The sequence below is a fragment of the Anabas testudineus genome, chromosome 8 (genome assembly GCF_900324465.2).
Source record: "Anabas testudineus chromosome 8, fAnaTes1.2, whole genome shotgun sequence".
NCBI lineage: Eukaryota > Metazoa > Chordata > Actinopteri > Anabantiformes > Anabantidae > Anabas > Anabas testudineus.
Genome location: NC_046617.1, coordinates 12620736 through 12637342, shown reverse-complemented (window position 1 = coordinate 12637342; position 16607 = coordinate 12620736). Strand labels below are relative to the sequence as shown.

The 16607-nt window shown below is 43.6% G+C and overlaps 1 protein-coding gene across 7 annotated transcripts in view; it reads right to left on the bottom strand.

Moving 5' to 3' along the window:
* The window catches only part of LOC113152282 (BAH and coiled-coil domain-containing protein 1), a 59058-nt gene extending 43379 nt beyond the window's left edge, over positions 1-15679 (bottom strand). For 3 of the 7 annotated variants that reach the window (XM_026345443.1, XM_026345484.1, XM_026345491.1), the window contains exons 1-2: positions 15437-15670; positions 12056-12379 (exon numbers count right to left, since the gene is read on the bottom strand). In XM_026345443.1, the coding sequence (XP_026201228.1) occupies positions 12056-12227 (172 nt within the window). In that variant the 5' untranslated portion in view covers positions 12228-12379; positions 15437-15670. Of the gene's footprint in view, positions 1-12055; positions 12380-12564; positions 12729-15436 lie in introns of those variants that run through there. The other 4 variants (XM_026345452.1, XM_026345475.1, XM_026345461.1 and 1 more) reach the window with 4 other exon arrangements.
* Positions 15680-16607: the final 928 nt, after the last annotated feature.

Sequence of the window (16607 nt, the reverse complement as noted above, 5' to 3'; positions counted from 1 at the left end):
AAGTTGCAGCCACTCTTTCTCTTTTGAGTGGTCCCAGAAAGGGTGAGGCAGATTTATAACTAGCACCTCAGTGAGTAAGGTGCACAGTAGCACACAATAACACTCAATGAGTGCACGTTCACTTGTGCACAGACTCAGGCTGCAGACTGCAATTGACCTGACTGTGACCTCAGCGTGGTAGTGTACTGGGTAGCAGGTATTAGCAGTAAACCTGTGTGCATGTGTCCCTATGGCCAGAAATGTTCAGACAGCGTTGCAGAGACGATTGGGACCCGATGCTGTTTCTTCTATTTCCACAATAAACTTCGAACCACAGTCCAGCAGAAATGAGACCATAACGTAAATTCTTTTGAATTATTCACAGACAGAAAGTATACACTGCCTGATGACATGTATCCTTACTACAAACAAAATGCATTATGCTGCCACGTCAACACCAATGAATATTTAATACAACATATCCACTTTGACAAGCTGTTAGTTTAACGTGTTTTGACCAGTCACTGAAATCAACTGGCTTTCTTGTTGCTGCTTTTCTTTTCTCGTTCCCTATTCTCTCTTCTTGTTTACTTCTCTGGAAACAAGATTTGGGCAAAATCTGAATTTCATTGAGAGCGAGAGAGAGAGAGAGAAAAGAGATGAAAAGTGACAAATGAGAGATTTCCTTCACAAGCGCGTAAATCAGTAGACCCAGGCAGAGGCAATATGAGCCCTCCCTCAAAAAGCCAAACTTTTTTTTTTCCACAACCAGCACAAACCAGCCCTCTCCTTTCACACGTGTGCGACACATACGACATATGTGCATGCACACGTACACAAGAATGTGCACTTTCCCCTGTCCTTTTTCTCCCAGATGGTGTGTGTGTGTGTGCTGGAATGGCATCTTCACTGCTCCTCAACCAATCTGGTTGTGGCGCAGCGGTCTGCAAAGCGGCACGTCTCATAAAATCACTTACAGCTAGGAGCGGCACAGTCTTCAAAGCCAGCCTTCAAATTCAGCGCTGTTAAAGGGTCCGAGTACGCGTGCTGAAATAACTCCTGCTCATTCTGTCACATAAAAACACACAGGATGGAGACTTGCAGAGGAGAGCCGGGTGGTACAGTTGCTACTACAGGTAAGCGAGACGGACAGATGAAGGAAGACGAGGGATATGAGCTCTTTGCTATATGCACACAGTCGGGTGCCACACACAGGCCGAGGATGTCGAAGAGCAGAGCACAGAGGCACCCTGCTGGGTTTGGAAGTAGCCTATCTGCTGAGTTAGAGGGAAGCGAAAGGAGTGAGCACTGGGAACAACTGTCAAAAACCCTTTTACAGCTCTAATTTGTTTGTGTTTGTGTATGTGTACATCATTTGTGTTAGACTGGACATGTGTGCTGTGGAGCAAATGCAGCAATTGTGGCCTGGTTGGAGAGCTGAGAGGACTCCGTCAGTGCTGAGAAACTTGAGCTCCGCGCAGGACAGTCCCAGAGACTGGTGGATTGATGGAGCTCCAAAAGGACTTAGGATCTGCTTTCATTCTGAATGTTCACCATCTGGTTGGCTGGAAAGAAAACCCACGGAGCTGGAGAAAACTCTGTCAGCTGACAGATGAGACACTGAACGTAAGTGTGTGTGTGTGTGTGTGTGTGTGTGCGCGTGTGTGCGCGTGCGTGTGCGCTTGTGCAGACAGTGTGTCAGTATTGATCCTCAAGGCAGCTCCACTTTCTGAAAGCAGATCTGTCAAATGGGGATACACACATTTGCACACACAGCAAAAAAAAAAAAACAAAAAAAAAAACAGCTTAAGTACATTGCGAACTTCATAGATTTAAATAAAGCTCATGGCTTAAAACAGACATCCACAGCACCATCACTTGTTCCAGAATGCCCAAACATCTTCTCCTACCCACACAGCTGCATAGTTTACCACCATTTACCATCATACCAGAAAGACTGATCCATCCAGTTTCCATGTGTGCAGATGACTCTGGTCTGGTAATGTTCTGTTACCAAGGATGACCACTTCTCTCCTCATATTTTACTGCCTTGTCACCCATTAGCCAGGAAAGTAGACTTTCCACATCACCAACATAGCCAATAACAAGTCCTGTTTTGCTTCCTAACAACTCAGAAATCCCTGCGTGCACGCTCAGGTCCATTTATGATCTCTTAGAGGCGATGGTCCCAAGTTGACCTTCGGAATGGAAGTGCCTCCTGTAGGTCTCAAATGTAGTCCCTTGAGAAGTATTTGAAACACGCCAGCTTATCTGTGACCCATTACTAACCCAGGAAGTAATCAGAGATGTAACACAACAAAAATCCTGATAATGTACTGAAATTTCCCGCTGACCTCCTGACCCGTTGAGAAACCACAATGGGGTCTGTATTCCTTCTATCTAGTTCCACGACAGATGAGATGGACCTAATAGCCTGATGAAGAAACAGCAAATACACTCCCATAACTGACATATCTCATATGTTGGGAATGCAATATGATTTACAGCATTTGCCTGGAAAACAGTAAACCACAACGTCTCACAAATGGGGGTGTCAGAACACCCAACAACAAGAAAAAAAGTTAGTTTAATATTAAAAAAGAATAAGATAAAAGATTAAAAAAAATGAATATAGCTTCTTAAAACTAACTTATTATTTATGCAACAGGTTTAAGGATCAAATTAATCCATCTGCACGTGTTGTTATTCTAAATAGTGCCACAGATATACTGGTTAATCAGTGTTGTAAGTGAAGCAGGTGGATTTACTACATCCCCCAGCAGCCTCGTGCAGAAGTGGAGAATCGAGAGATGGATGGAATATAAAACGCCCAGGGCTGAGGTAGCATTAGGCACCTGCATCAGCCCCCCGTACACCCCCACATGCTGCCCTCTCAGCTGCCTGCCACTCTGTTTCCTCTCTCACTCCTTTTATACAATCTCTTCACCACACAGCTCCTTTGATTGCTCTTTCCCGTGGGCATACACACACACACACACACACACACACACACACACACACACACACAGACACACAAACACAACACAAACACAAAAGCACACTTCTTCCGTACTGTTCGGAGACAGTTGCGCCAGCTGAGTTTTGATTTGGAAAGAAAAGTTGCCTCCACTACAAATAATGACAGGCACTCAAGAAACAAGCGGAACACAGTTATCACACAGAAAACACACACAAACCCACACACGTATGCAAGTAAAATGCGTAACCGAAAAACTAAATATGCAAAAAGCACAGAAAACAACTCTTAAAAGCAAGTTTAATCACAGATACACACAGGCAGCCACCCACACATAGCAAACATACACATACACACACACACACACTCCCTCCCATTATGCTGTATAACCAAAAGGCATTCAGCCATTTCAGCAGCATTCTGAGAGCCAGCCAAGTGAGAGGTCTGTCAGTGCATTAGCCAGCATGTAATCATAGCCCAACCTCACTGCAATTAGAAGTGCTTCTAATTCTTCACTGGAAAAACTGCCTTCTCCCACCGCTAATAGTTTACTTTACTCCAACAGCTGACAGACCCAACCCTGCCTGCCTGCCTCGTCGTCCTAAACGCAAGACACACCCACAGTTGTAGCCTGTGTGTCAGTACGGGAGATCAAAATGCATCCTGAGAATAGCCCTTAACTGCGTCCCACATCAATCCCATGCCACACTTCACCTGTCCTTTAAGAAAAAAAATTTAAATCCCATGAGAGAATTAACAGTGAAGTCGTGAAAAACGGAGCAGCATCTGAAAAGGTTCCTGTAGATGAAGCAAGGTGTGCAAAGGGAGGGTGCCGAGATAGTGCTGGGAAAATGTTAGCTAATGAAGACTGAGGAAGAGAGAGCGCTCCTCTACTGATGGTATTGCTATTAGCCTGTGAGCCCGTGCACTTGGGTGTCACTTCAAAGCATTCCCTACTATTAATCAGAGGCTCTCCAGCCCTCCAGCAAGGGCCCGCTGGCTGTGCCGCTAACTACCCCCCTCAACATCAACACAATGGAGCTATCATTGCAGCCGTCACGCTACGCCTCAACCAGACAGTGCAACTTTATCTCGGTATATAAGTTACATACTCACAGGCAATTAATTTACTTGCCATGTCTCAGAATAAAAGGAGTTGGAGTAGGTGGTGGTGCTGGTAGGGTTTATGTAATCACACATTTCTGTTAAATAGTGGCTTATGTACGGAGGTGGGGGATGGGGAGCACCTGGCTCAGGTTTCATCCACTAGGCTGTGCACTGGGCCTTGGGGGCTCTTTATGAAAGCACCTGCAAGAGGCTGCAACCTGTCTGGCCGGTACCCACAGGCCCAACCCTGCTCTGATCTGACTCTCACCTGGCATCCCCAGGCAGGCCAAAAGGCAGCCAAGTGTCTCCCTGACAGCTTGCCCCCCTCCAGGCTCCCCTGGCTAACAGCAGCTACTCAGCTGGATAGCAGCCACCGAGCTTGAGGATTAACTACTGAACTGGCCCTTTCACTTTAAAAGTAGATACATTTTACACAAGGCTAAGCCCAACCTTCACGTTTGTTTTGACTGTTGTGATGGACAGCACTATCTGTCACATAGAAGTGAGAGCCTCCCCCCCCCCCAAAAGGGCAAGGGTGAAGAAATGCTTCTCTTTTTACTGGGGCTATTGTCACACGAGTGTTTCAGTGAAGCTAATGGGAAAAATAAATTGCCTTGTTTGTCATTGCTTGCTTCTCATAAATTTGCACATTCATGTTACATGAGGATGAGAGGGCTTACGACATAAGACGCTCCCCCTCCCCCTCTGTCTCCTGCTGTACTTTACTGAGAGCCTGCAGACTGTAGCAGTGCTGAAGGGATGAGATAACTGTTCACCATTGTGAGAAAAGGCTGTCAAAGCTTTGTTTCTTTCCCGCACTCTCACCCCCCCACCCCTCCACCACCCTCCTCTCCCGCTCTCTCTCTGTCTGTCTCTCTCTCCCCCTCGTAAGACTATAAAAATGCTGGAGCAGTGGTTGCAGAAATAGTCCAGGTTCTATAATTAGATATAAACAGGCGAACCAGACTCTCAAGCTTGCTCTGTCCCACTGGCCCCATGGCCTCCTGGGAAGCTAGATGTGTGAGTGTGTGTATGACGTGGAAATGTTTGTGTATCTGCACGTGCACGTGCCTTTATACGCATCCGCATGCAATGCACCAGTGAGTGCATGACAGCATGTGACAGCGTGCATCTAGTCGTGCTGTCGCTCTGTTCTCTTTCCCATTGTCTCTCTGTCTGTTTCTCTCTTTGTCGCGCAAACACACAAAGTCACTCGGTCCCCTCCCCCACCGTTCACCAGAGGGTAGGTCAGTGGCCGTGCATGGCAAACACATAGAGCTAATGCATGCAGCACCGGCAGACAAACACAGATCTGTTGCTGAGGAGCCAGTCATTTGCCCCAGATCCTCAGGGCACACACTATATCAGAAAGAGGAGGCAGTGTAGCCTAGTGGTCACACTAGACAGAGGGTACAAAAAAAAAAAAAGCAAAATAAGGCGGGGGCCAAAGAGAGAAACGCAGGGTACAATGAATGTACAAGAAAAGGAGGAGGTGAAGGGAGGAGCAGACACCGCACGGACATGAAAAACCATGTAGACATGAAAAAATTTGTGGTGTAAAACAGATTATTAGACCAAAAAAAAAAAAAAAAGCAACAACTGATTTTTTGTTCTAATCAATGTCAGAAGGAGCATGGGAAATCTAAGTGTGAGAGAGCGAGAGAGATAGAGAGAGAGAGAGAGAGAGAGAGAGAGAGCAAGGGAAGAAGAAAAATGACAAAAAGAGAGAGACAGCAACAAGTCCCCTTTGGATTGAGTACTAGGCAGCTGGTTGGATGGTCCCAAGAGACTTATTAAAATGGAATTCCTGATGCTAATCTTTGTTTTCTCACAAAAGGGCTGACACATCCTTGAGAGGCATACTGCATGTATATTTAATGGCAAATCTCTGCATATATTTAGCAGCACACCTCATTGTTTGGTACTGTGTGTCACCACCGCCCGCTGTTTCCTGCTGACAGTCACCAAATCGTGGCCCATTATTTGAGTTTATCTGCTCTTAGGCTTGTCCCTCCACCAAATACATCTACGTTTGTGCATCACAGTCTGCCAATTGAAAGAGGGAAGCTCTGAATACAGAAAATATGCAATAATATTCAACAGACAGGAACAGAAAGGAAGCGCCACACAGCAACAACTGCAGAACTGTTTCCCCTTTTAAAGCGAATTCCATACATTAACTCGTTAGTGTTGTGGCAGAAACTCATCATCCTGTGCACTAAAGTCTAAATGAGACTAAGCGATGAAGAGTTTAAACAAAACTCCTCTTACGTGCAGAGAAAGAACACAGCATTAGTTCACATGTTGCAGTGAATGCAGAAACAAAGCGGGAGCGCTGAACAAGCTGCATCATGAGCATGAAATCTTGCCAGGAGCACTAGCAACAGATCGGGGCAGGGACAGACTCAGACGTTAGAGGGTTAACAATGCACCTGTTTAGGCCTCACAGCCAACCACAGGGTGCCTCAGCTCTAATGGGGAGGGGTGTCTGAAGAACTTAGCCCGTGACACACACTTGCATGGACGAAAAAAAAAACAAAAAAAAAAACTCTGACATGCACCCAAACAGAACACACACAATCACACACACACTCGTGCTTGCATTATTGTCACTGACAACAAATCTGCTATTAACAATAGGGCAACAACCCTGTTTTTTTCTTTTCACTAAACAATTACAATGATAAAACTGAAATAGAACAAATTAATAATAATGATGATCTGGACTGTCTGCTTGAGCCGTTAATAATGTCTAACAGCTGTCACATGCAATACGGCCATGCACTGAGGTGGGCCTGGGGCTGCCTTATGAGAATCAGCCTGACACTGAGACAAAGAAGGGAGGAGGAGGGAGAAAGACAGAGAGAGGTGGAAGGAGAGATCCAAATTTATATCAGTCCGTCAGTTTTTTTTTTTGTTCATTTATTTTATTTTGTTTATTTTTTGGTGTGTGCATTCTCATCATGGGAAGCAAACTTTCAAACCCTTATTGAATTCTTAATGCAACTTCTCACTTCATGGTGTTGAATGTAAAAATAGACAGGAAGGTTTTGAAATCCAATGCCCTGAAATCCGATACAGGAAGGTATTACCCTACCCATCGCTCTCACCCGTGGGTCTCCTTTGTGTTTGGCCTGTGTACACGCCCCATGCTCCAGGCGAGTGCTCAGTGGCACCATGCCACACGGTGTAGTGTGGGTGGCGGTGTGTTTGAAGAGCCCGTTTCTGTGGCAGCTTGGCCACTTGCTAGACAAAATCCTCTTGGAAAGCCGGACAATGCTTTTTTTCGCCACACTCACCCTAAGAGTTATGGCTGATGGTCCAAGAAATGCAATAAATAGCACTGATTAAAACTCTGCTATCAAATCTGTCCTTAAGTTACCTCATGTTACCTTTGTAATCAGACCTGTGTAACACAGCTGACTGCCCTTGCCAGTCATATGGGTTTCTAGTGGGAGTGTCAGGGGAAGGTGACAGATGGTGGCAGCACCGGGCAAGGTGCTATTTCAGCCAGGTGTATGATGCCAAGCAACACCTCTACTATTCAGGGGGACTCCTGTGACATCGCACCCGAGCCGTGTCATCTCACAACAACCCACAAACGAGCACGACAACAGGCCAAAGTTCTCGCTCTGTTTTGCTGAGCCGCAGCAAAAGAGGGAGGGAGCGCACACAAGGCAGCACTCAAGTGGAACTTGGCCTAAAACCCACGTCCTGTCACTGTATTTGCACCACAGCGGCTCCCAGATACAAGTAGCCCTGTAATGTAATATTTAATATATACTATTCAAGATGTCAGTTTTCTTTCCCTCAGGTCAGACTCACCGCTTGAATTTCTTTCGCTAAAACCCCTAAATTGTTTGATTTAGAGAGAAAGAACCAGCATAGGCTTTCACCTGTGGGACTAGGTGGTGTAAAGTTAAATAATGACTTTGAGCATGCGAAACATGGAACACAAGAGCTACAAGGCCAAGAAGGAGAAACCTTCCTTTTAAACAACCCTCACCCACCCACTGAAGTTTATTCCTAAGACCCTGGTTGTAACCAGCCCATTGCTAACTCCACCAAACACCTGTGTTTGTCTTTGAAGTGTCTTCCCAACAACCACAGACCCATGGGATATTACAGCAATGAGACGTTCAATAAAAGTCTCAGTAAAGTTATTTATTCCCCTTTGGGAAAAAAAATGGGAGAAGGCAGACAGAACAGCTAACCTTTGAAGGGGGAAGCTGCTTGGATATCCAGCTAGGACATAAAAACCAAGGGAATGACAGGGACATCCTACCAGAAAACAATAAAGGGGGTGGAAGGGACTGTTTTTTATCTCTAACAGCAGCCATAAAACACACACAAAGCTGGGGTCTGCAACAATGGCCCAGGGCAGGGGAGGGTGGCTAAAACAGAAGTGGCAGGAAGACCACTGCTTCCCAGACACAAGGGTCTTCCTGCTGGAAAGAAAAGAGACTGAGAAATGGGAGAGGATAGAGAGGGGACAGCTTATGGAAAGGGAGGCAGAGGAGATGTAAAGGAAGGGGAGGCTTAGTGAGCAAAATGACACAAATATGACCTTTGGTTACATGGGGTGTTTAGAGCACGGTTAAACCACGGACAGCCTCTGAACCCCCTGTTGCTTTTCACACAGCCACACCTCAGCCAGAGCACGCTGATCAGAACAATATGGCTGAAAGATGAGCCCACAGCCATAAATGCCAGCAGTAAAGACAGCTCCACTGTGTCTCCTGCTCTGACACCATCCAACATCTGAATCCGGGCCTCGCAGCCAAGCGAAGACTGTCTCCAAGCTTATGTCGGAGCCAGCAAAGATAAAATTACTATTTCAAAGTGCCCGTAAATGAACTGGCTGAATTAAACCGCATTAGATGAGTTTACAGGTCTGTGTCTCACGGTTACAGCAAGCACACAGAGAGACAAGTTGCTCCAATGTCACATTCCCGGAACACAGTGCAAGTGCAAACTATAAATCCACCACCTGACATGCATTACAAATGACTGGCTTGTAGTAGGTGAAGATGGACAGAAGCAAATGTACATTGACAGGATTTCTACCAGTGCTGAGTAACATGGTTCAGTGGACATGAAGGTAGGAGTGTGTGTTTACATCTGTTGTTGCCTGATTGCAACCAAACTCACCAATCTGTGCAAAAGAGAAAAAAGAAAAAAAAAAGAAATAGAAATAGAAATTTCCTCCCGAAATGTGTTGAAATTGTACAAAGCAGCAAGGAACAATGCCAAAAGAGGGTGTTGCAACTGCCATCACTCTTTTCAACAGTGAGGGTGAGGGGAGCACTCAATAAATACCTCTGCAAAGTCAGAGGAGTCCTTTCAAGAAGCCACATCAGAAACCTGCCTCAGAATGCATTTTTACATCAACCCTGAAATATTCATGCTCTTTGTAAAGTATTCATGTGAACCAGTGTGCAAGTTAGTCTCTGGGGGGGAAAGTACAGAGAAACGGAGGGGATCCAACACACTCAGCAAACAACATGCTCGGTTGTGCTAATGCTGCTAGCACACAGGACACTTGAAGGGACACTAATGACCTGCCCTGTCATGATGAACAGTCTGGGGCCTTTTTGGTCAGACACATTACAAGCATTTGTCTGCTCTTACGTAGCACTACTGGCCCGTATTCATCTGGATAATAAAAAAAAATTAATATGTAAAAATAAATACATTGCAAAACAAGTGGATCTATAATTTTTTGCTTTTATTAAATGTGAACCTAATAAATGAAAATGGCTTTCAAAGGGTATAAAAAAAAAAAAGATCCTCGTGTCACATGGATTACAAATTTGCATTATCTACTGCTTTGACGGATCATCATCTTAAATATATGTCACGAATAATGGTGAATTATGCTTCATGTTTCATCCATCTGTTTGCATTATGACATGCCCGACATTTTCAAACATTATTGGAATAATATATCAAAGATTGTTCATCAGCAGAGTGCAATAACAAAAATATTACTAACAGACCCTAGAGAGGATTTAGAAATTATGGGAATTTGTGTCAAATTATTTCCATGTTAATTCAATCAAATACCTGAAATATAACTCATTTTCCCAAATCTCGAGAATATTAGATAGACTTATCTCCAGTCACACCCACCGAGGAGAGTGGGGAGAACAATAAACCACCTGTGCTGCTCATTGAACAGTGATGACATTCAGAGAGTAGCGCTTCGTGTTGGTGCAGCACAAGGCTACAAAAGAAACACCAAATCTGGTTTTGGGGGTGGTGGTGGGTGGATGGGGGGGGGTGCACCTGTGCCTGTAGCAAGCATTAGCCTTCATGCTCTCAACAATACATCTCAAGGAAGAAGAAGAAGAAGAAGAGGAAGAAGAAAAAAAAAAACATATGGATGCAGGCACTGTGTGTGTGTGTGTGTGTGTGTGCTGCCAGAAGCAAACATGAATGGTGAGCGATGAATGGTGAATGGTGTCCCTGAATCCTCCCGAATCACTGAATATACCTCGTGTTTAGCATGATTTTGCAAATAAATTCTGAATCTCTGTAAACACCACATGAGGCTCTTTGATTAGACTAACACAATACTGCATAGATTCGATCAGTTCAACAGGATCATTTAAAATCAAACAATTAAGAGAATAAAAGGCAATGACGGAGAGGAAAAAGCACCAATACTGTATCCAGCTACCTACACTGTGAGCACTGAATTAGATAGGTGAGTGTTATCTCATGTAGGATCCATAAAATAACTTGAATAGCCCTTGACGTCCAGTGACCTAAACGTGTGGCTTCAGAAGACACATTAACATGTTTTCAAAAGAAAAAAATATCACAAGCTTCGGTGCAATCAATATGTCACTGATGGGACTGTGTTTTGCTTTATTTGAATGCACAAATGTTGTAATGAACAGCATCACAATACAGGTCACTGTCCTCGCTGTTATTCTGTCCACGAGTCTGTTTTTGAATATATTAACAGGAAGACATTTAATTAAATCAATTCATCAATTCAACGGCCGCATAAAGTAGAATGTAAAATAATAAAACTAAGAGACAAGTTATTTTTTTATGACAGGTTGCATTTGACTGAGTTGTATTTCTTTTCATAGTGTCAACTGTTACAGCCTAGATTGTTCTGTTCAGCTGTCTTTATGTCGAATTGTCACATTTTGGACACAAATCTTTGCACTTGTGTTTGTAAACCAGCACGTTTGAAGCACAGGAGACACTCAAGTCCCTTGTTAAACCTGATGCATGCACTGTGAACACATTTGCACCCCGACACTTGGAAGACCAATATAGCAGGATTATTTTTTTTTTCCAGCATTGTTCTGCTTCGTGCAACCTCCACACTGTAACCCGTGCAATCCTGCTCGGTGGGCTCCATGCTGCGGCCCTGGGTTTTTGGCTAAGTGATGGCATTGGTGTGACACTTATTTAACGTGAAATTTAACGTGAAGTGACAACATCTCATTTCAGATTCAGCTCCAGAGCCAGTGGGGGGGGGGGGGGGACCAGTGCCAGTGCGCTCTGTCTAACTTCCTACGTGCAGACTAAAACAGATCTTAAATGCCATTTTAAATACCATGGCATTTGCCTAACTTATCAGATGGCTATTTGTTTAACTAAGATGCCTTTATTACCTTTGAGATATTTAAGCTATAAATGTTGATTCAGCTTAATCAAAATTCCCGACTGTAGGCCTTGTGCAAATCGAGTTTCATCTGATTTATTAGCTGATATTTGAATAGTGAAACTCTGTCAACAGCCACACCTGAGCAACTGTTTATTTAAAACCGAATATGCCGTCTGTTCTGTGCAAAAAAATAAATAATCAGCTTTGCACGACGGAGGCCACAGCCTGTTCTTCACGCTGCTGAACGCACAGGCAGCAGCAACAACAAGCAGCGCTGGGACAGGCGCAAAAAAAAAAAACACAGAAACATTTCAGTTGTTGCCCTTGTTGTGTGACAAATCCCACGTAAATGTTTGACTAACCTGAGTGGGGAGCCATTGGTATGTGCGAGGGGTAGTACTTCCCCGGCGGGAAGTGACCGGCGTGCTGTACAGAGCTGTGGCCCGAAGGAGCGATCCGCGAAGCGGCTCGGTGCACCAGGGCGCCCCGCTCTGATAGGAGGTGCGCCGGAGCAGCGAAATCCCGTCCTTCCATTCCGAAGAATGTTTAGTAATCCGAAATCCGGATAGGGCAGGTCAGGAAAATCAAATGCAACCCATATAATAATCCTTTCCTTTAGATCTATGTGTTGCATTCAGTCGAGCGCAGGCTTCTCCAGCCAAAAACGTAGCCCCCGATCATCTTTTCTGTCAAAAGAAGAAAAATAAACAATTAAATAAATAAATCTGAGCACGTTTTATTATTAACACGGAGTATTTTTGCAAGGTTAAGAATTGCATTGTGCTAAATACTGACATTGCAGAGTGCTACCAGAGAATTGTGAGAGCAAAACTATTCATTACTAGCGCTCCACTGGATTTGGCTCTAATACCTTTCTGTCATACCAAGATTTCTTATCCATAAAGATGAAATCACCGTTTTCGACCTAAAACCGATGGTGCAAAACAAGTCACTGCAGATCCAAACGAGCAGCAAGGCGTCCAAAAGCCCACTGAGCCAGGCTCAACTTCAGCTCTATTGATCAGCCTGGGATATAGGCCTAATATGCATCATATGGAGAAAAGCACTTCATATTCCACAGGCACGGACACGACTGACACACAGCCTACTGGTGCCCATAGGCCTGCATTCTTTTCTCTTTAATATTGTTCACACGATGTTTTATTCAAACAAGTAATTCAAGTATCGCGTCAGCAGCTGTCACCCCCCCCCTACCCCCCCCACCCCAAAAAAAAACATGCATTAACATGACATATAGACTATACATCTATTACTGAAACGTGATTTCTGCAACAATCCAAACAGCTCATGAGTTGCTCTTCCTCGCAGGAACAGTGTTGTCCTGTTTGGTTGTGTTAATATGAAGGAAGTGTCTTCAGCCTGCATCTCAAGGTGAACGACGCTGCATGCCTTCTCCTGCTCGTCCTATTGTCTCGGATTGATACAGGCGTTTCTCTCCCTCTATCACCTCCAACCAGCTCTCATTACACCTCAGACTATTTTTACATATTGCACCACAGTGGTTTATTTTATATAAAGGATATTAAATGGCATAAACACCAAACATATTATTATTATTATTATTTTGTATAATCTGGACACAATAACCCAGTTTATAATAAAATGAATAATTGAGAAATGCATCATGCATCGACTAAACAGTGAAGCTTCAGTCACAGCCTAGTGTCCGTGCGTAAAGTTTGGAGAGAAATCATAAAGCAGCAGCTCTGATATTTAAAAATGTGAGAATATCATTAAAACAGGGCTCCATTAAAGAGATGCATCAGCTCCTGCAAACATGAACACCCCCTCCCCCTTTTGAGTGTGTATGTGTGTGTGTGTGTGTGTGTGTGTGTGTGTGTGCCTGCAAGTGCGCGCGCATCCGCGAGCGAGCGCGTGCGTTCGTGCGTGTGAATAACTGCACTCTCACTGTCTTCATCTGCCTTGACCTATTTCAGGTCAGGTAATCAAATGGAGTAGTAAATACATTATTGGCTACCTTCTCTGTCGTGCCACAAAAACACATCCTTATTCGGTCGAGATGAAATAAAACCATTTCCCTAAATTAAAATACAATGTGATTTAACTGTAAAAACAAAACAAACACACAAAATATATATATATATATATTCCTCTTTGTCTTTACAACAATCACCTAAACGTTAACAGCCCATTTGTGTGCGTCGTTGATGGCTGGAGGTAATTAAAACATGAAGCAAAGCAGAAGGCTGCATGATTTTATCATTTGAAATTGTAAATAAATAAATGCTACATGACTGATTGACACAATCCTGTACAGGTCTGTCTCTATAACAGAAATTCTCAATTAGAGGATCCCACAAGCTTTCTGGAAATGAATGCAAGAGGTCCCCATCGACATAAAAGCATATTTTTAACCTAAATTTAATTATTATAAAAATATGAGTAGTGCAGTATTTAACAATAAGCAGGCATGTACCTGTGATATAGGCTGTTTAACACCCAATATCATCTCTCCGTTTAGCCACTCACAGCCCAGCCTACAATTCAGTGCTTCATCAACAACAATAAAATCCTTCCATAAGGAGGTCCCTGGGACTGTTTTTTTTATTTTTTATTTTTTTTAGCTGAGGCTTCTTGAGCTAATATTTGCATGAATGTGGACCCTTAATGTTGAAACGTTAAAAAAAAAAGAAGCCCTGCATTAGCATGCATGATAGCATAGGATTCAGTTTGGGGACTGCATGTAGATCCAAGGTGAATGGCCGCCCGTCAGGAGGACTGCCTTTGTCTCCACACTGAGAAAATGCTTTGCAGTCAGCCATTACCTTCCCCTCGCCATGCTGTTGTGTTTAGCCGACTCTAAATGTCCACTAACATCACTAAAATGAAATTATTCGCAATGTATGAGTGTGGCAAGTGAAAATGTTGAAATCTACCTTCACAGGAATATATTTGCAGCAGCGTGTTTATCCACGGTTGTTTTCTTCCACTTTGCCCTTAAATAAGAGAATTTACTCCCCAATATATTCGCCATAATTAAAAAAAATAGCTGTGATGATGCGATACGCTAATGAGATTCATTAAATAGCTGTCAATTTCATTTAGAAAATCCAATCGAAAGCAGAAACGCGCGTAATAAATCAAATTATGCAGCGCGACGACACAGGCGGCTCTCTGTGGCTGAGCTGGCCGGCAGGGAGTGCACCTCGGCCGGGGCGACTGGAGACAGCTCTCCGCTTGGAGTTTAGGCATTTACAGCCGGACCACAGCAAGAGTCTACGTCCTACCAACCAAGTTAACAGTAATGTATATTTCTACAATTTATTAACGCCTTTAAAATCTTGGACATGAGAAAAATACGTAGCCTGTCACATTTCTGCAAATAGGTAAAAACAAAACGTTTGCAAATGAGTCGTCCAACATTAATTTGATCTAATTAGAATTAAATGCCCTTAAAGTAAAATTATAACACAACTGTAATATTAATATTATTAATAATAATAACAACCTAATTCAAAATACTATATTTTTAGCTCATTAGATTTAATTACGCTTATATCGATTTATTCCACCCAGGTTAAATAAGACACATTTAGTTTTGTTATTTTAAAAATTACAGCACTGAATGTTTATAATAGACAACATGTCACAAAGCATTTCTGGACTAAATACTGCTTCTGCCCTTTGAAAGCGAGAAAACGGGCCCTAAGAGGTTTTATTCAATAAAATAAATTCAAGTAGTATATAAAATGACTACTTACTGGTATGTTAAATCCTTGCATAACAATAAATGATAAAATCACAAAACACAGAGAGGGCAGGTACAAGGCCAAGTGCGACGCCCATTTAAAATCGAAATCTTAAATAAACCATGTGGTTAGAGTGAAATCCTACAGTATTTCCATGTGAGGCTGTGCAGTAGCCTGCTGGTTCAGTCTATGGAAGCAGTGGGACTGGGGCTTCCGGCCTGGCTGGATCGCGGCTCGGATCTCCGAGCAGCGGTTTCTCTCCCGGTGCAACTGCGTACCTCGCGTCTCGGGGCAGGGTAAACACGACCTCCCATTGGTCGGATACCTGCATGGTAATGAGCTTGTGCCGCCCGCCCGGAGATACGGGCGGCCCTGATTGGCCGGCAGCACAGGCCAATGGCGCGGTGACTGGCACAGCTAAACAGAGCGAGAAGCGCCAGATTTAAAACAGGACGTGATGTAAATCACTGACAATGGAGCTCAGTGAAGCCTCAGCCTGAATGCTCAGTAGATAAGACAGGTGTGGGGTGCACGACAAAGTAAATACTGTAAAAAAAAAATAAAAAAAAAGGTGGATTGATTGAATGTTTACAGTTTATATAGCCTACTAAACCCAGACTGATTTACATTAGTTGGATAATACTCCAAACGCATTTCAATATAAAAATGTGCACATACCACCCACACAGCTGAAAAAAAAAAAAAAAAAAAATGCACAGTAGCACAGACTTTAGAAAAGGTAAGAAACTTAAATATATCTAAACTAAAAGTGTATGCAGGCTGTAACCCTCTTAGAATAAAATGTGAATTTAGGGCACTCACACACATGAAATATTCCTGCGTTGATATGTTTTTAAATCTTTGCAGCGGATGGAGGATTTTTGACAAACGGCTTCAAAGCCACTTTCTTTAAACTCTGTACTGAATCATACAGACAAGACAGTAATTCCAATACCCCCCCCCCCCCCCCCCTACACACACACACACACACACACTCTCTCTCTCTCTCTCTATTACTATGGACTCGGGTTACTACATTATGCTAAATGTTTACAAATGAAGCCCACCGTTGTATGCGCGCTTTTGATTGGCTGGCGCGGCGCCAGCGCATTGTCAGTCACAGAGTGTAAACACGTCTCTGATTGGCTGTTGGCCAGTCCGCATTGGGCTGTCTGAAAAAAAA